General features: G+C 40.8%; 1 protein-coding gene and 1 long non-coding RNA gene across 2 annotated transcripts in view; one reads left to right on the top strand and one right to left on the bottom strand.

Moving 5' to 3' along the window:
* LOC309834136 overlaps window positions 1-11049 on the bottom strand; it is a 34211-nt gene extending 23162 nt beyond the window's left edge. Inside the window, exons 1-3 of the long non-coding RNA XR_014297838.1 lie at window positions 10904-11049; window positions 10159-10256; window positions 9149-9219 (exon numbers count right to left, since the gene is read on the bottom strand). This is a non-coding gene — a long non-coding RNA (uncharacterized lncRNA). The remainder of the gene's footprint in view (window positions 1-9148; window positions 9220-10158; window positions 10257-10903) is intronic.
* An 11408-nt stretch (window positions 11050-22457) lies between these two features.
* RGS2 (regulator of G protein signaling 2) lies at window positions 22458-25772 on the top strand. The gene is made up of 5 exons (XM_082669996.1): window positions 22458-22590; window positions 23619-23720; window positions 23822-23883; window positions 24465-24631; window positions 24912-25772. Exons 1-5 carry the CDS (start codon window positions 22481-22483, stop codon window positions 25104-25106), a joined length of 636 nt encoding a protein of 211 aa, XP_082526122.1. The 5' UTR covers window positions 22458-22480; the 3' UTR covers window positions 25107-25772.
* The last annotated feature ends 1385 nt before the right edge of the window (window positions 25773-27157 follow it).

The following is a 27157-nucleotide window of genomic DNA, read 5'->3' as shown; positions in this document are numbered from 1 at the left end:
GAAAATATTCAGGGGAAAAAAAAAAAATCCCAGAAAGTTCCAAAAAGCAAACCTTGAATTTGCCAGGGTCACCAACTATTTACATAACGTTTACATTGTATTAGGCATTATAAGTAATCTAGAGATGATTTAAAGTATATAGGAGGGTGTGCACAGGTTATATGCAAATACTGCACCATTTTATATAGAGACCTTGAGCATCTTCGAATTTTGGTATGGGGGTGGGGGGAGATACGTGGAACCAGTCGCCCCCCTACCGTGCAGATATGAGGGACCACTGTAATACCAAGGGTCCTCAGAGATACAGTGAATGTGGGTCCTATTTTATCAGTTGAGTCTTATCAACACACTTTGTCAGGTTTCATGCAGCACAAAAGAAAAGGAAAACAGGAAGCAAGACCCCCCAAAAAGATGAAGAAGTTTGACTACAGTGACCATCCTCCCAACAAAGACTGCTGTGATTTTAAAATCACAGGTTTTCTTTAAAATCCAAACGCTTCTGGCTTACCTATTCTAATACAAAGTTACTGGAAAGAAGGAAAAACACTAAAGAATTTTGAAAAGTCAGAATTCTTGACTCATTGATCCTAAAAACAAATTTATGAAACAAATATAAGCAACATTATGACTTTTTAAAATTTAAAAAGCCTATTAACTTATATAATCATATTTTACAAATATAAACTAATATAGCATATCAAATACATAAGAAGGCAGAAATTAATACATATGCCAAATACCATCTGAGGTCAAGATTAGTTTATAATTGACAGAACAGGGACCCAGACTAAACCAAAGTTATAAATAACAGAATCAGGATGATGCAAACCTTGTGTTTTATCCCCAACCCTACAGCACCTCCCTTGTGAGTGTAGGGGAGCAAAACCTGCCACCTCAAAATGTCTCTTTGGCATGAGGATTATTTTGAACTGAAAACAATCAAGGCCCAAAAGACTCAGGAAGAAACTTTGACCTTCCCCATAACTGCCTAAAAAACATTTAGATAGAGGGCCTATTCCAGGAAGGGAGCTATCCCCCGTATCCCTGTATATAGTAGGAACTAGTACAGTAGGAACTATAGTAGGAATTAGGTGTGTAGACAGGGAGGAACCTAGCAAATTCCTCTCTGTGTCCCATGTCTCTTCCTGGCCCAGCAAACATTTATACACCAAACATTTGTTTTTCCATCTCCATGTGCATTGCCTTCCTCCCCTTTAAGTCCCAAACCACGACCCCCAACATCCTCTTTTGTCTTTAGCTGAAGATGGTATTTAAGGGTGAGGGTTTCAGCCATTTGAGGAGTTATTCAGTTTTTTGGGGTCTCTCCCATTGTACATATGTTATTAAAATTTTGTTTGATTTTTCTCCTGTTAATGTGTCTTATGTCACTTTACTTCTTAGACCAGCCAGAAGAACCTAGAAGAGTAGAGAAAAATTTCTTCCTGCCCGACATGAATATATCTCATTATTCTTTCTCTGATTTCATAAAAACCTTAATAACTATTGTAACTTCTATGTATGCCTAAATTGTTGATACAGCAAATATCACTTTATCTAAAATATTTTAAAACACTATACAAATTTAAACATAAACATTCTCAATGATTTCAATTGGTTAAATTAAACTTTATTTGGGAATTCCCTGGCAGTCCAGTGATTAGGACTCTGCGCTTCCACTGTAGGGGGCAATGGTTCGATCCCTGGTCGGGGAACTAAGATCCCACAAGCTGTGTGGTGTGGCAAAAAAAAATTTTTTTAATAAAAATATTAAACTTTAAGATTTTGATGGTCTTAAAAATATAAGATAATAATGTACAAGAGCGAAAAAAAAAATTGAACACTCAGCCAGAAATTCTATTTAGTCATATGCTGGGATGATTCAGCTACATAAAGTTAGTTAAATCAAACATATGACCAAAACCTAATGAATATTTTTATAAAATAACTATATATAAGATGTTAGTATATTTGAGCCATGTTTGGTCCTATTCAGGGGAATGGAATGTTTTTCTGGACAAAATAGGAACTTTAATCCCACAGAAACTCTGGGAGACTGATGGTCTCCTCTCCCTGGCTATAGAGCAGGTCTCAGAAAGTCATGGATATTTTTCTGTTTTAAAGTCAGACATGGTATTTCAACAGCTTTTTACTATACCTTAGAACCAGATACAACTGCCTTCAGAGACATTTTTTCCTTCATCCTGAGTCTTCTCTTAATTTGTCCTCAAACGACCAGCCAGGAAAATGAGAAAAGTTTAATGTGCCAAGAGTCACAAAAACACCGTTCTGATAAGCACTGGGAGCAAGGGCATGTCTACCAACAGCTCTGATCTATTTCAGGAGCTCTCTACAAGAGGGTCCTAAGCTAAAGTTGTTTCTTTTGTTGTTCGTTTTTGTTTTTGCGGTAAGCGGGCCTCTCACCCCTGTGGCCTCTCCTGCTGCGGAACACAGGCTCCGGACGCGCAGGCTCAGCGGCCATGGCTCACGGGCCCAACCGCTCTGCAGCAGGGGGGATCTTCCCGGACCGGGTCACGAACCCATGTCCCCTGCATCGGCAGGCAGACTCCCAACCACTGCGCCACCAGGGAAGCCCCTAAGGTAAATTTTTCAGCCAATAAATTTGGTTTAAATATGAAGTGGATAACAGGATAACATCAGTCCAACCTTCAGGACTTTTCCACTTCCAATAATTACCTACAACAAAACCGCAGGGTACTTACACTTATCACCAGTAACAACCTTTCTGCAGAAACAACTCTTTCCTAAATACTTAAATAAAGAATAATGAAGGGCAACCGTCAGAAATGTAAAGACTCACAAAAATTTTGATCATTGTTCTTTGCCTACCACCCACAGAAAAACCCTTAAGCCTAAACTGTGGTTACAAGTTAAGTATACCATTAATTTTGAGCAGAAGAAACTATTAACATATCATCAGCTATCAATCACCCCAAGACTAAGTCTCTCCTGGCTGGAGTTGTCTTGTTTTGTTTTTGACTTATTTTTTTAAGTAAATGCTTAGGACCACATATTATTTTTCACAAAGAGAAAAGTACAAAAACTGTACTGACCTCTGTGATTTATCATGGTTAACAAACCAATTTTAAAAAAGAAAAAAAATTTCAACAAAACATATTGCTGATTTTGGTATTAGGATAATGGTGGCCTCATAGAATGAGTTCAGAAGTGTTCCTTCCTCTGCAATTTTCTGGAATAGTTTCAGAAGGATAGGTGTTAACTCTTCTCTAAATGTTTGGTAGAATTCACCTGTAAAGCCATCTGGTCCTGTACTTTTGTTTGTTGGGAGTTTTTAAATTACTGATTCAATTTCGCTGGTTAATTGGTCTGTGTGCATTTTCCATTTTTTCCTGGTTCAGTCCTGAGAGACAGTACCTTTCCAAGACTTTGTCCATTTCTTGTAGGTTGTCCATTTTATTGGTGCATAGTTGCTCATAATAGCCTCTTATTATGCTTTATATCCTGTAACTTCTCCTTTTTCATTTCTGATTTTATTGATTTGGGCCCTCTCTTTTTTTTTCTTGATGAGTCTGGCTAAAGATTTATCAATTTTGTTTATCTTTTCAAAGAACCAGCTTTTAGTTTCATGGATCTTTTCAACTGTTGTTTTAGATACCACTGTTTGCAGACAACATGATACTATACACAGAAAATCCTAAGGAAGCTACCAGAAAACTACTAGAGTTCATCAATGAATTCAGTAAAGTTGCAGGATACAAAATTAATACACAGAAATCTGTCACATTTCCATACACTAACAACGAAACAGCAGAAAGAGAAATTATGGAAACAATCCCATTTACCAATGCATCAAAAAGAATAAAATACCTAGGAATAAATCTACCTAAGGAGACAAAAGACCTGTATTCCAACAAACTATAAGATGCTGATGAAAGAAATTGAAGACCACACAAACAGATGGAAAGATATACTGTGTTCTTGGATTGGAAGAATCAATATTGTTAAAATGACCATTCTACACAAGGCAACCTACAGATTCAATGCAATCCCTATCAAATTACCAATGGCATTTTTCACAGAACTAGAACAAAATTTTTTTAAATTTCTACAGAAACACAAAAGACCCCAAATAGCCAAAGCAAACTTGAGAAAGAAAAACAGAGCTGGAGGAATCAGGCTCCCTGACTTCAGACTATACTACAAAGCTACAGTAATCAAGGCAGTATGGTACTGGCACAAAAACAGACATATAGGTCAATGGAACAGGATAGAAAGCCCAGAAATAAACCCACGCACTTACGGTCAATTAATCTATGACAAAGGAGGCAGGAACATACAATGGAGAAAAGACAGTCTCTTCAATAAGTGGTGCTGGGAAAACTAGACAGCTACATGTAAAAGAATGAAATTAGAACATTCTCTAACACATATACAAAAATAAACTCAAAATAGATTAAAGACCTAAATGTAAGATGAGATTACCATAAAACTCCTCAAGGAAAACACAGGCAGAACACTTTGACATATATTGCAGCAATGTTTTTTGGATCTGTCTCCTTGAGTAATGGAAATAAAAACAAAAATAAACAAATGGGGCCTAATTAAACTTAAAAGCTTTTGCACAGCAAAGGAAACCACAAACAAAATGAAAAGACAACCTACAGAATGGGAGAAAATATTTGCAAACAATTCAACGGACAAGGGATTAATTTCCCAAATATACAAACTGCTCATACAGGTCAATATCCAAAAAACAAACAACCCAATCAAAAAATGGGCAGAAGATCTAAATAGACATTTCTCCAAAGAAGACAGACTGATGGCCAACAGGCACATGAAAAAAAATGTTCAACATTGCTAATTACTAGAGAAATGCAAATCAAAACTACAGTGAAGTATGACCTCACACAGGTCAGAACAGCCAGCATCAAAATGTCTACAAATAATAAATGCTAGAGAGGGACTTCCCTAGCAGTCCAGTGGTTAAGACCCCATGCTTCCACTGCAGGGGGCATGGGTTTTATGCCTGGTCAGGGAACTAAGATCCTTCATGCCACACAGTGCAGCCAAAAAAAAGAAAAAAAAGGAAAAAAAAAAAAGCTAGAGACGATGTGGAGAAAAAGGAACCTTCCTACACTGTTGGTGGGAATGTAAATTCGTACAGCCACTACACAGAACAGTACGGCAGTTCCTTAAAAAACTAAAAATAGAGCTACCATAGGATCCAGCAATCCCACTCCTGGGCATATATGTGGAGAAAAGTATAACTCAAAAAGATACATGCACCCCAATGTTCTTAGCAGCACTATTTACAATAGCCAAAACATGGAAGCAACCTAAATGTCCATCAACAGATAAATGGATAAAGATGTGGTATTTACATATATATACACACACACACACACACACACACACACACACACACACACACATACATATACACAATGGAATATTACTCAGCCATAAAAAAAGAATGAAATAATACCATCTGTAGCAACATGGATGGACCTAGAGATTATCATACTAAGTAAGCCAGACAATGAAAGACAAGTATCATATAATATCACTTATGTATGGAATCTAAAAAAATCATACAAATGAACTTATTTATAAAAGAGAAACAGACTCACAGACACAGAAAACAAACTTGTGGTTACCAAAAGGGAAAGGGGTGGGGGGAGGGATAAATTAGGAGTTGGGGGTTAACATATAAACACTACTATATGCAAAATAGATAACTAACAAGGACCTACTGTATAGCACAGGGAACTATATTCAATATCTTGTAATAACCTATAAAGGAAACTAATCTGAAAAAGAATATATATACACACACACAGGTATAACTGAATCACTGTGCTGTACACCTGAAACTAACACAACATTGTAAATCAACTATACCTCTATACAAAAACAAAAAGAAACAAAACAAATCTTGATGAAAAAAATCAGGTAAGGTTTTAAAAGCTGCCCTGGGTAAAAAGGGTAATTAGTCTGGGTAACTCCAATTATGTTAATTCTTTTAGTAATTGTCAGATTATGGACACATGATTATTCCACTTAATTTGCCAAGTGATCTTCCCAGTGTGCATCTACAACGTTTGAGTTTTCTATAATTTCTTCCTTTATAAAACAGAGATGATATTGTTCCTTCCTTATTCTCTGTTTTTATTTGGGGGAGTAGGAAAAGCGCTGAACCAGGATTTAGGAAAGTCATTCTAGTACTGGAGCGTCACTTACTAATACGTGACATCATACTAACCTCAGTATCCTCATCTTTAAAACATAATGTTATTTCGCTTTTCTACTTCATATAGTTAAAAATAATATATGATCCAGCAATCCCACTCCTGAGCATATATCTGGAGAAAACTATAACTCAAAAAGATACATGCACCCCAATGTTTATATATTTATAGTTACAAATAACCATGAAATGAGATAATGCACATGAAAATAATCTCGAATTGTAATACCCTATATAAAACTAAGATGCTATTAGCAGGACTTTACAGTGAAAGCCAAAGACACTATTTGGGCCTACGAATAGTCACAGCTCCATCATTTATAGATCTTAGATATGACCTTCAGTTTTTAAGGACTCCAAGTATTCATGTTTCCCTAACCCCATTAGCATATATCAGTCAAAAATCACTGACATTATGTTCCAGAAGCCTAATTCTTATTCCATGAAAGCCTGACAGACCTAAAAAGGATAAAAATCTGGCCTACGTTAATGCCTACACTCAATTATATAATAGTGCACATACCAAAGATATCCAAAACGTATTTCAGAACAGCAACACTGGTTCTCAAGTAGCAAAATTAACACAGGCCTTGTCTATTTCCTCTTCTCTAATTGTTAACTGGCCACACTCTCGGACAGTCTTTTACCAATGACCTTCCTATTGACATCGACTTTATGGCATTCTGCATCTTTTGCAAATTTTGCTATTAGGCTTTGCATTACATGTGCATTGTATGTTAGTGATTGTTAATTACCAAGACTACTATGAAGTAGGAAGAGGGTTCTGAGTGTAAAATGCATTGGTTTTCAACTCATTAGTGGATGTTTTCCTATTTTGATGGCCTTAGCATCCCTATTCACTCAGTGTGGAGACTATAGTAATGAATACTCAGATAACAAGGGCATCCTATTCCTACCTCAAAAGGTTGTTCTGAGAATAAAGGTGAAATTCTGCTTGGCACACAGTAAGCCTCAATAAATGTTGCTTACTGGTAGACAGAAGGCAGTAAGCAGAAGCCATGAGGCAGAAACAAGGAGGGACAAAAGTAGTAACCAATTATGGAATAGGAAGACATCTACAAAGGGAAGCAAGGAGAGGAGTGCTGAGTCACAAGCATGACAGACAAGTACAATCACCCTTGGCTCCCAGAGCTGGGCCAGATTTTGAGCACTGCAGCCTTGCTCAGAGTTTCCTGGCTCTCCCTTCCGACTGCGTGTACACAGTGACAATACACTGCTATCACCTGGGGTAACCGACGATGCCTCAACCACGAAATAACCAAACACACCAATGGGATCTCTTTGTTAAATTTTAGTCAACCAGACTTGCCTCTGGGGAAGATACTGACAAAAGAAACGTTTCTTTCACTGAATGAAAGAGTCCCTTTCTTTTCTGATTTAACTGAGTCTCTTAACTGTTCTCTTCCTTCACTTTCAACAGATCCCAAAGGATACTTTCTCCACCTTCATGGGAAACACACACACACACACACACACACACACAGTTTCTTGGTAATATATTAAGTGTGTACAGCACTCCACAATTTACAAAGCATTTTATTTCACATCCAGGAGAGGAGAGTATAAAAATAACAAACTCTGGGAATGGAATATAGGGATTTTCATTTTTAATGAGATCCCTAGATGACTAGCCAATCCTTTTATTTCACGTTTTTTCACTCACTAAACAAAAATCAAATTCCAGTTTTACCTTCCTAAGAATATCTGCCCGTCATCTGAAGTTATGGGTGTGTAAACACTCTTGAATCACACACATATAAACAGTCTCTTGGTTTATTATATAAATTACTGAGAATAACATTCATGGGTTTTCTATTAATTAACTAATTCATTATTTCATTCAACAATTATATTGACCATGCAATTACCATGTGCCAAGCAATGTATTCAAGGCTGGATTTCACCAGCTCAACTTTCACGACCGACCTTTTACAAGCCATAATTACACAGCCAGGGTACCCATGAGGAGACCTACTGATGACAACCCAAACTGAGCTTCCCATAGAAACATCAATTCTACAGTGGAACAATTACAGGCTTGGGATTCAAACTCTGGCTCTGCCGGACTTCCTTGCTATTTAGTTGGGGCAGCTTCTTCAGGTCTCCAAGCATCTGTAAGATGGAGATAATAGCACCTACCTCACAAACGTGGAAGGATAAGAGAGAATGATAATAATATAGAGTGCCTGGTCAGTGTTTGGCACATATAATAGGTGTTCAATAAACAAAGCCTACTGCCTTTATTATGAAAGGGCCAGACTTTTTTCTAAGGAAGATTCTTGAAAACCCCATTCTCATGTATTTTTTTTACAGCAGGTTCTTATTAGTCATCAATTTTATACACATCAGCGTATACATGTCAATCCCAATCGCCCAATTCATCACACCACCATCCCCATCCCCCCGCCGCTTTCCCCCCTTGGTGTCCATACGTTTGTTCTCTACATCTGTGTCTCTATTTCTGCCCTGCAAACCGGTTCATCTGTACCATTCTTCTAAGTTCCACATATATGTGTTAATATACGATATTTGTTTTTCTCTTTCTGACTTACTTCATCTCACGTATTATTAACGTTCTCATTTTTCAAATGGAGAAAAATTAAGCTCAGGGAAGTTAAATCCTTCATTCATGTATCAAGTGTGGTCAGTCCTTACTGTGTCCAGACAAGGGCTGTTCTCTGCAGATACAGGGATGCAAAGGACAGAGTCTCTGGCCTCAAGCACCACTGTCTCACAGAGGAAACGCAGGAGAAGCGAACCGCCCCAGAAGAGGGAAGCATGGGGCCGGGGCAGCACACAAGTGAGCTCGCTCAGGACGCGGGGGGGCCTCGAGGAGGCTCTCCAGAGGGGGTGTCCCAGCTGAGTCATGAGGGAAGTAACGTGACAAAAGCAGATACTCACTAGCAGCCTGGTTTGAATGAAACCAAATCCTTGTCTCCTAGACCCGTGAGTGTCCCACTATTCCACAGCTCCTGTGATTAGATTCAATTAACAAGGATTTTCTTAGCGCTTGCTTTATGGAAATGTCTGTACTGGATGGCAACAAAGGTGAATCATCATAGTTCTTATCTCACGATAAGACAGACATACAGATAACAAACTCAACCAATACCAAATCTAAGTTTGACCTTCAAAATCAGGTGCTGGACTTTCTGCTTGAGCTTTCACCTAGTTCTCAGACCCTTGGTGTGGATGCTAGTAATTCCTCCCGTGCCCTGGGGAAGCAGCTCAACAACACTGCCCACCCTGTGAATTGCCCCACGCAGCAAAGCCGGGCGGATATTATTCACCACCTCATCTGTGAATTACGATATAAATTCTCCAACTTCTGCAAAGGAGCTTCTTTTATCACTTGTAGGTACCACGAATTCTATATTTCACTGTGCACAGTGTTTCTGCTTCCTTGAAACTGTTCACAGTGGAAATATTTAAAATATTTTATTTAAGGTATCTACATCTTTATAACTGAATTTTTTCTTTAGTTTTCTTTTGAGTGCTTTCTTCAGCAGATTTGGGGACCAGAATTATGCCTGCCTCCAAAAAATTATTGGAGAGGGCTTCCCTGGTGGTGCAGTGGTTGAGAGTCTGCCTGCCGATGCAGGGGACACGGGTTCGTGCCCCGGACAGGGAGGATCCCACATGCCGCGGAGCGGCTGGGCCTGTGAGCCATGGCTGCTGAGCCTGCACGTCCGGAGCCTGTGCTCCGCAACGGGAGAGGCCGCAACAGTGAGAGGCCCACGTACTGCAAAAAAAAAAAGAATTATTGGGGAAACTTCCTGTCATTCTGTGCTTTGGAGCGATACAGGAATTATCAGACCCTTAGCAGTTTTATTCAGCTCATCTGAAAAACCCATTGAACCCTGAAGTCACTACTCACTAACAGCAGTGCTCCCCATTCAGTACAGACTCACCTTCACACGCCTTCTCAACACTGCACTCAAATAGCCACTGAGTGACAAACGTGCATGGGTTCATTTATCTTCAGTCTTTCTTCTACTGTATGTGGAATCTAAAAAGTAAAACAAACGAATGAATATAACAAAACAGAAACAGACTCAGATACAGAGAACAAACTGGTTACCAATGGGGAGAGGGAAGAGGAATGGGGCAAGACAGGTGAAGGGGATTAAGACGTACAAACTACTAGGTATAAAATGAGTAAGATACAAGGATGTAATGTGCACCACAGGGAATATAGCCAATATTTCATAACAACTTCATATGAGTATTATCTATAAAAATATTGAATCACTATGTTGTATACCTGAAACTCATGTAATAGTTGATTGTAAATCAACTATACTTCAAATTTAAAAGAAATTAAGACAAGTTATTTTCTGTGTATGGCTTTGACCACATTCCACAGCTTTTCGTAGATGACTGTCCCATTTTAATAATTTCTAAATAGGCTTTGACTTTTATTTTTATTTCCTCCTTGGCTTCCAAGCTCTTCATCTCATACACTCTCCATATAAAACAAAACCCAGGGAAACACAGCATGTGGATCACTGGTACACCTTCTAAAATAATGTAATAGCCCCCTCACCCATGACCCCTATAGCACACCCTTGTTCAAACCTGTTGCTCCAAAAAGGAAACTTTTTCAGGTTACATTGAGGACACTGTCCACTTACTTCTCAAGAGGAGCCAACTTACCTGCTATTCAAGTCTGATAGGTTTTTGCTTCCATTTGGTCCTTTCTGTTTCACATATTCCCCAAGTTCCATATTTCTTATACGTCAATGGTACATTTTCCTCTTTTACAGCAGTCCTACAAAGTTTCCTGTTGACTTTTCTGCTCTCTCTTTTTAATTTCAGTGGACTGTGGGAAAGAACAGGAGGTAATTGCACAGGCTCAAGACAAGACCTCAAAGCAGAAATCCAGAAGAATTTTTGACCTCTTTTAAGTGCTACCCAATTGATCATACTCTTAATAAGGCTTTCTTATTTGTTTTCCTCTTCCTGAACCTAAGAAAATTATCTAAACTGATAATTGTACATATTATATATTATAATGTTATAATAAATTGAACATTACAATCCAAATAATGCAATACTGCTTATATGCGAACAGAAAGTCAGAGTTTAAAAGCAGTGAAAGTATAAAGGAAATTATTTTCTATCATTATGAAAGTTTTAAAACCATTAGGAAATGTTCTGTTTTCTAAAATCTACAATGCGTTAGGCCTCAGTCCATTTGTCTGACGGAAGCAAAAAAGAGGCAACCTATTACATAATGGTCCAAACTGGAAATTCCTAAAAACAAGAAACAAGCTACTTTTATATTAGATCTAATTTACTATTAAATTGTCTAATTAAGACAAATACACACACACACACATACACACACACACACACACACACACACACACATATACACATCTATATGGCTTCATTCAAATATATATGGTAAGAGACAGTGAAAGGAAAACAAATGATAATACCGTGTGACCTTTTTAATCCTGTGGGGCTTTTTTTTTAAAACATTTTTATTAGAGGAAATGTGAGATTTTTCACACGTTCATAATGTTTTAAATGAATAGCCTCTAAACCTGTAAACCTATTTACAATAGGTAAAAGTCAGATTTTTAAGAAAAACAACAAATAGATTATTTCATAAATTGCACAGAGAAAAAATACCAACAGAAAGAATAGAAAACTTACAAACACTGCAAAGTTCAATGTTAGTATGGAAAGTTTATAAGGTTACAATAGGAATTTAATTACAGATATGGAGAACATATGAACCTCTGGCACAAGTCACACTGGTAACAGATGTCAAACGCCCTGGAAAAGTTACCATGCATGCATTCATTCACTCATTCACTCATTCATATGTCCACCCATCCACTCCCTCAGCAAATATTTACTGAGGATTCTCTATGTTCCAGGATATAATAATTTTTAAAAAGAAGAAGGAGAAGAAGAAGGAGGGGGAGGGAGAGAGAAGGGGGAGGAGAAAGAGAAATTGTCTAGTGATGAACAGTGACAAGAAACCAGGCAATTACAATTCATTGTGGTAAGTAAATTAACAGGTGCTATGACAGCACTTAAGAGGAGCACCTTATCCAGGTATGTCAGTGGAGGGAAGAAAAGTGTGTAGGTGGTGTACACAAAGAAAGTTCACTTAAGCGATACCTGGAAGAGTATGAATCATACAGAAGAAAGTCAGATAAAGAGTGGAAAGAATGGAAAAAGGTCCAAGTAGAGGTAACAGCATGAGCAAATGGCTAAAGGAAAGAGGAAGCATAGCACGTGGAAGGAACTACAAAATATTCAGTAGGCAGGGGCATAGAGAGCAAGGCAGCAGTGACAGAAGATCACGTAATAAATGAAAGGCTTTCAGGGGCCAGATAGAAAGGATCTTGTAGGGCAATTTAAGGAATCTGGAACTTAAGGGTAATGACAAGCCATTAGCGATTTTAATCAGAAAAGCAATAATGACCAGACAAGTGTTTTAGTAGAATCACGCTGCCTGAAAACGGATCATTCATTAGAGAGGATCAATTAGCAGGTGAGAGATCACTTAGAAGTTTTGCCTGGATCCATAAGAGAGATGAAGAGAGAATCAGGAAAGTGGAAATGGAGTAAAGAGAAGTTTATAGTTTCAAGATACATTTAAGAAGTAAAATTAATAGGCAGGATAAACTTGATATGAGACTGGGAGAGGGTGAACTCAAAGATAAACTCAATTTGTCTTTGGTAACTGAGATAGAGAACAAAGGCAAAGAAACAGGTTTAGGAAATGGGAAATGCTGTTTTCAACAAGTTCACTTGAACCGCCTATGAGTCATCTAGGTGAATCAAGCTAATGGACAATTAGCTAAAAAGGTCTGAGATGAGGAGAGAGACGAGCAGAGACATTCATCAGCACACAGACCACAGCTGAGTTTATGGGAGTGACTGCATAGCGTGAATGTGCAGAGCAAAAACAGAAGACATCTAAGGAACTTCAGCATTTAAGGGACAAACAAGCAGATGCTGCAAAGAAGGTGGAAAGAAAACCCTCTTCCCAAACAGAAAGTCAATTTGATATCCCTATAAAAATTCCCTGGCTTAGATCTGGGAGACCCACAGAGAACGTTCTCCTGACCAGCTTAAACTCACGTCTTTGCTAAGCTTTCTAACATTTGATAGCCACCATCACCCGCCCACTTCTCTACCCTCCTCCAAAACAACTGACACACACACTCTTGCCTTTTCATCAAGTTCATAAGCTCTTCTCTCCTGAAAATAAAAAACAGTCTGATAAGAAGGTCTGTTTATATATTATACGACAAACAAACATTAAGTATTTAATGTTTGAAAAAAAAAGGGAGACGCTCCACCCGGGTGGTAGTCTCACAAAGCAGAGACACCTCCCTCCAGAAGTCCCTCAGGTTTGCTACAGTCATCCACCAGCCCAAGGGATCATGATGTTCCCCAAGGGGCAGGACAGCCAGGGTCTCCCAGAGGTGGAAAAGAGAAGACAAAGAACAAATTGACAAGCTGACTGAAATTCTGTAGCTCTCAGCTGCAGCAGGGTGTTTCAGGACAAGAATTAAAGGCTTATCACCTTTTGGAAAGACAGCACGAAGAATGACTCAGAGCATAATTCCTTGTACCTTGACATAAATGTTGATTTATTCTTTCAAGAAAACTCTACAATATGTTAAAAAAAAAATTAGCACTCTTAGAAAAAAACTGTCTCAGTCCTGCCAAAGATGAACTTTTCACACCAGCTTGAACCCCACCAGATTCAAAATATGGAGTTTACTCACATATTTCCTGCTCTTCAGAGACAGAAAAATGAAGACCTGCAAATATGAAGAGGCTTCCCTGGAATCCTGCAGTTACTCAGCATTTGGTCCTGCTGAATCAGTGTCTTTGACACCCAAGCCGTCGTTATTCCCATTGGACAGTGTATGCTGCGAGGAGTTTCTCCTCACCTGGTCAGCGGAGTGCAGGACTTCGGGAATGCTCGTTTAGCCGTCTCTGGGTTGGTGTCCACTGCAGTAAGAGTTCATCTCTGCCAACTCACGCGTCCCAACTTCACAGTGACCTGTGAGCCAAGCCACAGAAAGAGAAGAAATGGGTGACTAGATCAACTTCTACTCCATATCCCAATTCCGGAAAACCTACAGTCTCCCTCAGGATCATGTCTCCGAGAAGAGAAAAGGCCACCAAATGAAATGCCGACATCTCACAGTCAGGGTGAATTTTTAAAAATGCAAATTGGACAACTGCTCTCACAGCCAAAACACTGGCTGTTTTGTGCTCTGCCATTACCATGGGAATGACAGACCAGGTTTTACCACAGATTACAAGACAAGGATGAGAGATTCAAGGGGCAGAGCCAGGCACTGAGCAATACCAGCCTGTATCCGCTGAGCTCAAGACACAGGAGAAATCCAGCCAAGACCTGCAGAGCCACCCAGCCTCGCCGAGCCTGACTGACCAATCTCTAGCCTACTCCAAGCCGTATAAGTGAGCCCAGCTGGGGCAGGTGAAATGCCCAGCCCAGCCAAAGCCAGTGAACTCCCAGCCAATCTGCAGGCTCATCGCCAAAAAGACTGAGCTGTTAAGTGAGCCAGACAAAGCTTGGATGTCTCACAGCCTAAGGGTCAACTTCTGGGAGGAAAAGATGCATCCAACATCTAATACCTCCAGAGATGATCATTCTGAACAGAAGCACCCTGAAGGGCTTCTGTATCATCAAACGTTTTACCACCTGCAAGAGTTTGAAAACATCATGTTTTCTCTGGTCACAGTTGGACTGCACATTCTTGAGGAGTGAAAACTTTTTAAAATTCCAATTATTTATTTCTTATTTTCCAAAGGTGAAATTGGTGAAGTTGAAGCCTCTCTAGTGTCCTCCATAATCTGTCCCCCATCCTTTCCCACATATGCTCAAGGCCATCCTGACGTGGAGGGGCTCTGAGAGCAGGAAGTCTTCTGTGGCCTGTTTGGGCAACGGAAGACCTCCAGGGCCACAGAATAAAAAGGTAGTCAAGAGAAAAAGAAGTATTAGCCAATAATTTATTGTACTTGTCCCCTCTACTTCCCCTGCATTGAGGTCTACCCTAGTTACCAGACACAGGACTGGTTCCGGGCACACGCTTGCAGGTGTTGTCTACACTCTGTGCGGCCATCAGAGTCCTGGTAACCTGCATTGGCTCAGAATAGCCTAGGGGGTCTGCTCATGGCCACGATGCTCTGTGCTGCCCTGGTTCTGGACATGCTGTACCAGCCAGTGTCCGCCCTGCTAGGGAACATTAAACTAGACCTAGAGCCCATGGACTACTGTGGGAGATGGTGTTATTTATAGTCAGTCAGATTTTTAATAATTAAAGCCTACCTTACGCAAATAAAGACAGAGAACTAGCTACTGAAGTTCCTGCCCTTCTGGAGAAAAGACATCAAAATTTTGTCAAGTTTAACCTAATTCAAAAAGAATTTGGGGCTTCCCTGGTGGAGTAGTGGTTGAGAGTCCGCCTGGAGATGCAGGGGATGCGGGTTCGTGCCCCGGTCCGGGAGGATCCCACATGCCACAAAGCGGCTGGGCCCGTCAGCCATGGCCGCTGAGCCTGCGCGTCCGGAGCCTGTGCTCCGCAACGGGAGAGGCCACGACAGTGAGAGGCCCGCGTACCGCAAAAAAAAAAAAGAAAAAAGGAATTTGAAGGACGTGAACCAACTTTCATGGAGGCCAGACTCAAGAACAAACTATCAACAACAGAAAAACTGGAGGCCAATAATAAGGAGGTGGAATCTCCAACTCCTTGCTTAGGCTTAAAATACAGACCTTTACAAAAGAACTTAGCAAAAAGATATCTAAGCATTTAGAACAAGTTGACATTCAAGAAATATGCAGTCTTTGAAAAATTCATCGAAACCCATGCAATATAAGTTAACTACAAGCAAAACAGCCTTTAAAGTGCACCAGAAAATCAAAGAACAACTTCAGACAGCACTAAAAAGATGCTTCAGATGACAATTCCCATCTTCGGGGAAGTATATAACTGCTTTCACAAGAAGCTAAAGAACGGACAGGAAGAGTGAGCAAACTTATTAATCAGAAAAAAAAAAAAAAAACCTAGGGGGCTTCCCTTGTGGCTCAGTGGTTAAGAATCCACCTGCCAATGCATGGGACACAGGTTCGAGCCCTGGTCCTGGAAGACCCCACATGCCGCGGATCAACTAAGCCCGTGCACCACAACTACTGAGCCTGCGCTCTAGAGCCCGCGAGCCACAACTACTGAGCCCGCAAGCCACAACTACTGAAGCCCAAGTGCCTAGAGCCCGTGCTCTGCAACGAGAAGCCACCGCAATAAGAAGCCCTCGCGCTGCAACGCAGAGTAGCCCCCGCTCCCCGCAACTAGAGAAAGCCCGCACACAGCAACGAAGACCCAACACAGCCAATAAATAAATAAATAAACCTAAAATTCTACTGCATCTGGAACAAGTTCTAAATGATTAAGAAAGATTATTACTCAAGATGAGAGATCAGTCTGCAGTTCATGAAGAAGGCAACATGGATGCAGAACCTTGAAACTAGATATAAACAAACATATCAGAAAATGAAGACTTCTAATAAGATGAATTCAAAGCAGTTTTGATGAAACTGACTCATGTTGCTGGGTTAAACACGGCTGATCTAGGCTTGGCTAGGCCAGGTGACTATGCTCACCTTCACTAGGTTTATTTTAAAATTTATTTAAAAACTCCTGAAGAATGTGAAACCAAATGTACACTGTATTAGCTGAAAGAGATAAAATAATTGAAGCACTGAAAGTCTGTAAGTCTCCAAATAAGCTTCGCTATGATCAGAAAGGGGGACGGTAGGGGGGAGAGGGGAATGTACTTAGAGAGGAACAGGGAGAACCACCAGAGGCAACTTAACATCCTTCCTATACTGCGCTGAGAAAAATAAATGAATTTTCACCAAATATCTAATGTAGAGAGAATTCACCTAGTGAAGATAGCGGAGAATTCTTCCAAAATATCAGTAGATGGAAATGTCAGCATGTGAAGAGCTAGACATTTCCAAAACATTTTTCAGGAAGAACTTACAACATTTCCAAAAGTAACCTTACATCCCTGATGTTCCCAATGGAGCATCTGGAAGAGCAAAAAGGGAGCACCAGGGAACCCCATGGATGAACAGACACCCAGAAAGCAGTGGCAGCAGGCAGTGATGGCACAGAGTCCAGGGCCTACAGCCTGGTGGAGAGCAGATGCATCCTCCCAGGGACAGGACCACAGACAGAAGAGCCCTCCACTGGCCACCCCCATCCTTAACACAGTGTGTCCTACACTGAAGCAAGCCAGAACTTGCCCTGGTACTCCTCGGACTGGTAGATACTCAGGGCCTTCTGATTCAACCCTTCCACCTGAATGGAAGACCTGCCACCCTAAGAGTAGCAGCAAATAGTGGGTGCTAGGAAAGCAACAACAAAATGGGAAAAAGAGACATCTGGAAGAAACTAGTCCCACTACAAAGTTCTGCTGAACACCGGGTCTGGGCACTATGAGCTATCATCAACCCAGACACTCATGCAGTCCCCGCAATGTCTTCTTTTCACTTCCTCGCAAAGGAAGGCTGCTATAATTACTTCCACCCTCAAGCTATGAAGCCTAGGCACAAGAAGGCTAAGCAATTTGCCTGGGCTCATAACTAAAATAATGCCAGGAACTGGGAACTAAAGGCAAATATCCCAATTATGGACAAAACCTCCAAACATCCTGCTCTGCTAAGGATAATTTATGAAAATAAAGGCAAAAGTACTGTGTCTTTTGAAGCTGTGGACGTGAGCTCAGCATTGAGGACTTGAACATTTATAACGAGGCAGTTGGGTCAGGGCCTACTGGTATCTCCTTGAAAGCATTGCTCTTTTATCAGTTAATTCGGTTAAGATCTGGGAATTTTTGTTGGTTTAAAAAAATGTGTTTGTGAGAGAAAATCCACGAGGTTTTAGGTTCTTACAAAGTAGTCCATGGATCAAAGACCTTTGAAAGCCAGTGTCTAAAATGAATTAATACTCCCTACATAAGAAGAGTCAGCAAGCTGGAAATACCAGTACAAATGGATTCCTTATTTACTAGATGAAAAGAAGCCTTTCTTCACACTTAAAAAAAAGATTCTCTGCAATTGGTATCATATAGACCTTTGAAATCTTGTATATTATGATGCCAATATCCCAAGATTTCAAAACAGTAATCAATAGACACTTGACATTTTCATGATTTGACAAAATTCTGTGCACAGAAATTAAAATCCCAGGAGAACAAATGCCAGGAAAGAAACCCCTAGTTTTACTGCAGTTAATAATGCAATATGCCATCTATGTAACTTATTTCATCAGAAAGTGTTTCTAATCGCCTACTCTCCCCTGAGATTCCATGTGGCCCACTGTCACAGAAGAGAGCGGCAAGAGGCAGATACTGGAAACGGTCCCCCAAACCTAGACTTCATACTAAGTGTTCTTTAACTACAGGAACCTACTAGAGGTATTTCAATATACATTAGGATTTTTATTCGGGAAGAAAAAAAAAATCTGTAATCCTCCTGTTGTCAGTTTCCAAAGAGAATCCAGGTGCTTTACTTAGTAAGAGGGAATTATTAAATTTAAGAGGGAATTATTAAATTTAAGTAGGCCCTGCCTGCATCTGAAGTATGACATACTTCATACGATGGGTGAATTTAAGGCAGAGCCATGGAAGTGCTCTTACTGAAATTACCAATACAAGGACTAGTAAAATCGTTAACTCCTCTATAATACATGTCAAGTATTTGGTTGAAACTCTGATTCATTCCTGACAAAAACACTTTCTCTCTTAACAACTCCGAGTTACGAAAATTACCTTCTACGAAAAAGAGCAATTATGAATTTTAAATCTCAGACCATATTAGGAGTGAAGAGTAGAGTACATAATCCTGTGGGATCATAAATTCATTCATTGTGGGGTCATATGTTCCATCTGTTAAAAGAATATTCCACCAATTAAAGTTAAATGAGAATAAGACCAAAAAGAAAAAAAGGACAAAAAAGACAAACAAAATGAGAAGACAGGTGTCACACTTCCTCAAATACACTCAACAACATGAATACTAAAAGTTTTCATTATTTCCAATTACTCATCACACCGTTTGACACAGGGCACTTAATTTCCTAATTTTTTTTCCTTTTTTTAAACTTCTCACCAATTTAAGATTTCATGAGGTAAGCAACAGGTTTACAGCTTTTACAAATTTAGGAACTAAGATATCGTACTGACCAAAAAAGTAAAACACAGAGTAATACGCAGAATGACCCTTTTCTTTTAAAGCATATATCCTGTTTCCTAAATTTCTAAAGCACAAGTATGAAAGTTATTATGTATAAATATTTTCAGATAATAATAGTTCTTATTAATAAATAGCATACAGCGGGTGCGGAAGAGAGAAGTATGGCAGGGGACACTTTTGCTTTCGGTAATCTCCTTTTGGTGTTACTAAAAACTTGTATTTTTTGTTTGCCTTCTTCTGTAACTCAAATTTTTTTAGATACAAAAAGTTCAAGGACCACCCTGCAAGCTTCCACCACTAATGCGCTCAGCAGACAGCCTCTCCAGTAGAGGGCACGGTAGACTTAACATGGGAAATGTATGTGTAGTTCATCAAGCCACTCTCAACTGAGGTTTTGCTGTGCAGTATTTACATCCTACTGCATTGTTTCTGCCTCCAACGCAGAATGGAAAGCATGTGTCATCTTCATATTAAGCAATCCCATTTACCTAAAAGCTACTCCCAACAACAGCAAAAAAGGGAAGTCAACACTGCAGTTTTCGCTTTAAATGTACGTCTGCCTGCCTTAACTTCAGCTGTCATTCGGAAATGGTTTGCAAAAAAAGCCAATAGTTATATTAAAAACTTACAAGAAACATCTGGAATAGTCTATATTTAAACCAGCTACTTACATGGATATACATATACATTCACGACATACATTCACTGTCGTGAATGTATTGAGATGATTAAACTTTTCTGGCTTGAAGATCTCTGAAAAAGTTCAAATCCTAAACAGTTTACTTATTTTCTTATTTGTTTTTTACCCAGGGAACATTTATAAAGTATCTGTTACGAGCCTGATACTCCACAAAGCTGTGACGTTATCTTGAATTTTACTCGTACTTACACATTTATAACCTAATAAACCCTGAATTAATCCTTTAATGATTTTTCTACCTTGAATAGCTATGCTTCCAGATATTTCCTTCTTCCACGCACATGCAAATTTTAAAGAAAAAACAAACTTTTGTATAGTACTTTAAAATTTGCAAAGGCCTTTCACGAAAGATTCCCATAATATACAGTGAGGCTGGCAAGAAAAACACATTCATTACTCTTAATAGAGATGAGAAACTGGTGCTCAGGGAGGTGGGATGCGACTGCCCCAGCAGTTACTTAGCATTTACTGGTGAAGCTGAGACTCTAACTACGTATCCTGACACAAGCCCAGCTCTCTCTCCTTGCTGCCTCTGAGTCAGAACTCCTGTCTTTTCCACTATGAGTGAATTCTACCATCCAAGGTTCTAAGTGAAAAACATATTGAGGTTTAAATTAGCAAGAAAAAGCTAGTGTCTGCATATTACACATAGTTAATAAATAAGTACTGAATCATCAGAAAGTGAAAATAGCTGTAGGAAATATGCAAAGTTCTTTCAGAGATGAAGTGCATAGGCTTGAGAAAAATTATATTCTTACATTTCACAAACATGCTTTCAAGTATTTATTACTGAAATCTAAATGATTTTCCTTTCCATAAGTGAGTACATGGCTGTCCTCTTTAGTAATAATTGCAGGTTTTACTCTCCAAGTCAAACTGGGAGCTCCAACTACTGGCAGCTCATCATAAGAATATGGTAAACTAGTCCCCATTTTCTTTTAACAGTTCTAATGCAAAGCAGAGAGAATATTTGCAGTCTAACACCTTGCTGTTAATCTCGCTGTCTACTAAGACGCTTGAGGGAAAACCACTAGAATATTCCACCGTACGGTTCTAATCATGTTATCTGATATCAAATCATTTTGGAGTTGAGATTATCTACTCGTCCTTACCAATCAAACCGTTTAACTCGTGCTACAGCAAGATGATTTTTGAAGACTTCATAGACTAAGCTTATTCAAGCAAGCTGTTAACTTCTCCCTCCCTCCACCGCCACCTCTCCTTTTTGCCAATTAAATGTTCTGGTAAATTCTAAGGCAACTAAGAATGACTCAGGAGAAAATCTTGCATCCTTGCACTCTTACACTGATTCGGGTGTATGACAGCTGCGAGGTCTTGGTGTTTCCCTCTATCTCATCGTAAGGAGGTCTGTGATTTCTCTTTCTGTTCTGGAAGGACAGGCAGCCAAGGACTCCTGAGGGACAGTCTACAACCCCACGGACAGACCCAGCCACGTGCCTGCTGGTGATCAAAACTGCACACCCAGTGAAAGCACTTTCTCCTGTCCCTTCCCTGACTAACGTTCATCCCCAAACGTGCTACGAGACGCCCAGGCAGAACGCAAAGTCACTCACACCACCTCCCTCTGGACCGTCACCTTTCCTCCCATTCACGGTTTCCTTCCGCAAATTAAACGGAGTCGCAAAGAGGAACGGATGAGGGTCTCCCCACGGCCTCAGTTTGCATACCAAGAAAGGAGGCGTGGGGAGAGGGCGTGCGCTCCAAAAAGGGGGAAACACATCCTAATTCAAAATAAGGTAATTGCGTTCGGGATCCCAGCAAGCAACCTTTACCTGCTGGGCAATCGTCGCTCGCTTTGGGGTCAGAGCGTGGGGAAGGGGAGGGGATGGAGAAAAGGACGGGGAGGGCGAGCGCCCCGGCCGGGCCTGCGGCCGACCTGGCTCCCTGCCTCCACGGCCCTGCGACCCCGCCCGGCCGCCACAACTCGGCAAAGGTGTCTGGCGACCACTCGGCGGGAAACTTCTCAGCTCCCACACCGGCCCGAGCCTGTCGCCGCGTTTGGCCCGACTGCGCACGACGCCGGGGCCGCAAACGTCACCAGCTCCCTCGCTTCCAGACCTTTCGCTGGCAGCCGTGACTGCGCAGACGGGCGCTGACCTCGCCCCCGTGCCCGGCTGCAGCTGGCCAATCGGCGTCCGCTGGAGGCGGGAGGGGCATCGTCAGGCCCCGCCCCCGCGTCTCCTTCTTTTATAAATACGGCGCCGCCCGCCCCGCCACCCGGAGCAGTAGCCTCAGTCAGAAAACGATAATGCCTAGTGCTATGTTCCTGGCTGTCCAGCACGACTGCGGACCCATGGACAAGAGCGCAGGCACCGGCCCCAAGAGCGAGGAGAAGCGGGAGAAGATGAAGCGAACCCTGTGAGTAAGGCTTTCTTCTCTCCCCCGCGCCACTCCTGCAGACCCAGCTGTCCTGGGCGGCTGCAAACGCGGTACATTTGTGCCTGGAACTGGGTACCGTGCACCTCTGCAGGAAAAAAAAAAATGTGGAAAAGGTTAATTTGTTAAGTAAGGTTTAAACCTGTGTGGGTATTTATTTTGTGACGTGAGCGAAGGACTCTCGGGTAGAGTTTAGAAACTGCAGAAAATTCTTGATGCAGAGGCGGTGGTAGATGCTGGTTGGCTTTTTGTCCCCCCTGCATCGAAAATGACTTCAGGGAATCCTGCGGCCGAAGCGCGTCCCCGGCATTCGTACGTTGCATTGTAAATTTTGATCAGCTTTACACGGCTGCTGCGATGTAGATATTTTTTGCTGATTCCGAATATATTCTTTTAAAATATTTTCTTTTTTTTAATTGAACAGCAGATCTCACCCACTCAGGACTGTGGAACAAATAATTGTTCTGCATCATCTTCTTAAAATGAGTGTTGTAGTTGGGGGAGGAGGTCGGGCCATCTCACACACATACATTCATTATGCACAGCTTCTAGGGTGGTCCAGAGCCTCCAGCTCGAAGGGTAGAAGGGAAGTGAGCACAGGCTGGTTCAGGGCAGTTCCACTGTGGGTTTCATCAAGTGTGAAATGTCTCAGAATTGTAATTAACGTTGCAGACAAACTGCTGCCTTCTGTGGGCCAGAAATAACATCTGCTTTTTGAACTATGCAGACTAGAGTCATAAAAATACCCTATAATTGTAGGTAGTTCTACCCTTAGTTTTAAAACTAGTAATTATGTTCAGATGAGTGGATGAAACGAGTGTGTTTAGTATATAGGTGCTGGGTTTAAATGTTAAAGGTGTAAGACTGACAGGAAGAGTTGTTTTGTCTTATTTGGTTTGTCTGTAGCCACAGGGGGCAACTTTATTTGGTAAAAATGCCTTCAGCTGCATTGGCGATTTCAAGTGTTGCCACTAAGTGAATATCCTTTTCTTTCTTTTCTTTTTTTTAAGATTGAAAGATTGGAAGAGCCGTTTGAGCTACTTCTTGCAAAATTCCTCCTCTCCTGGGAAGCCCAAAACCAGCAAGAAAAGCAAACAGCAAACCTTCACCAAGTAAGTTGAAAATCTTGTACTTGCGAATGAACTCACTGCTGAGCTGAAAAGGGAACCTCTGACTGACGTGCCTGAGCTAATACGCAGAACTTCTCTTGCAGGCCTTCTCCCGAGGAAGCCCAGCTGTGGTCAGAAGCATTTGATGAGCTGCTAGCCAGTAAATGTAAGTTAACCTCTTGAATTTGATCCATTTCAAGTATCAGGAGACTCTAGAAACGTTGTGTCCACACAGCAAGAGCAGCTTGCTCAAGGGGAATTTTACTTTACAATCCCCATGACATGAGGCGTATTCTTCTCCTTTATTTCCCAGTGATTAACCAGGAAAATGCATGGCTTTTTCACTCAAGGTGGGAAAAAAATTAGCCCAAAACTGTAATGGCAGTTGCTTTTTGTTAAGGTTGAGTCAGGTTATCCATTGCAAACAGTGTTTTCAAGAGACGTCATTCCCAGAGAACTTATGGCTCCCCTATAAATATTTGAATTAACAGCGAAGCTAAGTATTTATATATTTTTGTAGTAGTGTGCCAACTTAAGCGTTTTGCTGACTGGTATCTTAGTCTTTAAAGAGCTAAATTCTGAGGGTTACAGGTTGACTGAAATCTAGAAAATTGCTATCATTTAGAAATAATAAAATATGGGGCCAGGGGAGTGGGAGTTCTAGGAAAAAACAGAAGGGATTATTTGGTCACTCAGTTCACTGTATGCATGCTTTCTTTCTCCCCCCACCCCACCCCACCTCCCCAGATGGTCTTGCTGCATTCAGGGCTTTTTTAAAATCTGAATTCTGTGAAGAAAATATTGAATTCTGGCTGGCCTGTGAAGACTTCAAAAAAACCAAGTCACCCCAAAAGCTGTCCTCAAAAGCAAAGAAAATATATACTGATTTCATAGAAAAAGAAGCTCCAAAAGAGGTAAGGGGAGATAAAAAAGTTCCTCGTTTTAGCATGTTTTAAACATTCTCAGCACCAAAGTGAAACGGAAAGAATTGAAGAGACCTCAAATTAAAAGGGGAGTGGGGTAAATGTTCTTCCCCTACTTCTACTTTCAGGGAGGTTAATTACATTTCTCCAGTGACTTGGCCGGTGAAGCTAATCACACATTATAGTTTTTTTGTTGTTGTTTTCAAATATTAAATAGATTAATCTCTTAACTCTGAATATGGAATAAACCACTTTTTATCTTTTATTTCAGATCAACATAGACTTTCAAACCAAAACTCTGATTGCCCAAAACATACAAGAGGCTACAAGTGGCTGCTTTACAACTGCCCAGAAAAGGGTGTACAGCTTGATGGAGAACAACTCTTATCCCCGTTTCTTGGAGTCAGAATTCTACCAGGACTTGTGTAAAAAGCCACAGATCACCACTGAGCCCCATGCTACCTGAGATGAAAAAGGGAACCCAGAAACGAGGACATTTCATTTTTTTCCTAAGGGGAAAGGCTGTCACCTGCCAAAAAAGACTGACCTTGAATTCAGCCTGGGTGTTCAGGAAACATCACTCAGAACTATTGATTCAGAGTTGGGTAGTGAATCAGGAAGCCAGTAGCCGTCTAGGAGAAGCTGGTACTGGGTCAGCTTCCGTAACTGATGGAGCACAGGGAAAGCGTGGTCTATACGTGGCGTGTCTCATGCTGGAAAAGCAGGAGCTTGAGACTGAAAGATAACTATGTAACACTATTGGTCCAGAAGCATTTACAATCAATAGGTCTGGGGTTATGTGGCCTTAGTGAGCTGGCTGTACATTTTTCCCTAAATCAGTCCTTGTTGCCACACAGTGGTTTAGCTGTAGTTTCTTTAGTACTAGGTAACACATGTTTACTATGTGCAAGGGTATTGAAGTTCCTATGACTACAGATCATCAGTACTGTTGTCTCATGTAACTCTTAAAACTGAAACAGTCTGTTTGAATTGTCAGTTGGTGTGTGTAATAGAATGAGTGCTGTTGTGTAGAAAACGACAATGTCCATTACGAGTGCCAAAACTGTCCTGATGGCAGCTAAACTTTGAAGTGGTCTTTGAATACTTTTAATAAATTTATTTTGATAAATAATGTTATTGAATATTTGGTCCAGATGTGGGTTGGGGTGGGTTTTTCTGGTAACTGAATATGGCAGATACAAGGTGAAATATCTCCTCTCTGGTGAAGAAGAGGTGTCAGTTGATGGGCCTGTTTAGTGAGGATTGACAATCCTCGGAACTGAGAAATTACAGCTGCAGGGAAGATCTACTCCCATCTCTAATGCTTTCGTAGGTCAAAGGAGGTCAGGTCACATCTTTAGAGCCACCCTGAGATCAACCTTTCTAATATAACCTTGTAAAAATCAAACTTATTAGTGAAAATACGGCAACATTGGCTTTAAAGCCTTTCGTGAGTATTAAAGATCAGCTAAATATGAGAAGTAAAATGATGTAAGAGACAAAGCACCAGAATTATTCACATAACTAAGCTGCTCAAATGAAGAAAGAAACCAAATAAAGAGGAAAGCAGGCCTTTTTACTTCCCTTGGTTCCAAGTGCCCCCACAGGGTAACGGCATGAGCTTCCAAGATCCATGCCTGAAACTGTTCACTTCCGTGATGGATCAGTACAAAATCAGAACTTCCCTGATTTGCCAGCCTTCATTTGGCCAATAAAGAATCTGGAGACTTCCCTGGTGGTCCAGCGGTTAAGACTTCACGCTCCCAATGTAGGGGGCCAGGGTTTGATCCCTGGTCAGGGAACTAGATGCCGCATGCCGCAACTAAAAGATCCTGCACGCGGCAATGAAGATCGATCCCGAGCACCGCAACTAAGACCTGGTGTAGCCAAATGAATATTTTTTTAAAAAAAAAAGAATCTGGTTATGTTACTGCAGCTAACGATGAAGGTAAGAAGCACGCTTTTGTGGCTTAGACTTCACCTCGAAGTGTGCTCTTTCCCTAGTTGAGAGAGAGGCCTTGAATCTGTTATTTTCCAAACCAGCTACTTAGACAAGGCATCCTCTTCTCCAGCAGGCTGCTTTTTCAACCTTCTTGATGATGGTTTTCATTTTGAAATGAAAGAGGAGGGCGAACACTCGTCTTGGAAAACCTGAGCCCGTGTACTGACTTCTCACACCTTTGTGACCTTGGGAGTCCTAATCTGCCCTGGCTCCTTAATTCACACCTTCCTGCCTATCCCACTGGTTCCTGTGAGGTAGTAAGGGGCTTTAGGAAGTGTAAAGCGCTTTTTAGAACGCTATCCTGATTTGCCAGAAGAAAACTTGACCTCCCCTGGTTTAAACTGTTTCCCTGGTGCTTGCACTGAACTTCACCTTCACCCCACTTTCTGGGACCAACGGGCACAAGCTCCATGAGAGACTTGAACTAGTCTACTCCTGGGTCACCAGCAGCCAAAACAAGACATAACAGGTGCTCCATCAAGAGTGATAGAGTAAAAATTCTGAAGGGTCACTGA

Source organism: Grampus griseus (genome assembly GCF_964374135.1).
Source record: "Grampus griseus genome assembly, chromosome: 1".
In the NCBI taxonomy this organism is placed as follows: domain Eukaryota; kingdom Metazoa; phylum Chordata; class Mammalia; order Artiodactyla; family Delphinidae; genus Grampus; species Grampus griseus.
This window is presented reverse-complemented; position numbering and strand designations above follow the sequence as displayed.

Excerpts from the sequence above, each read along its gene's own strand:
- RGS2 (XM_082669996.1), top strand. The coding sequence starts at position 22,481 with ATGCCTAGTGCTATGTTCCTGGCTGTCCAGCACGACTGCGGACCCATG. Across the intron at positions 23,721-23,821 it reads AAACAGCAAACCTTCACCAA|GCCTTCTCCCGAGGAAGCCC; the intron begins GTAAGTTGAAAA and ends CTTCTCTTGCAG. Across the intron at positions 24,632-24,911 it reads AAAAAGAAGCTCCAAAAGAG|ATCAACATAGACTTTCAAAC; the intron begins GTAAGGGGAGAT and ends CTTTTATTTCAG.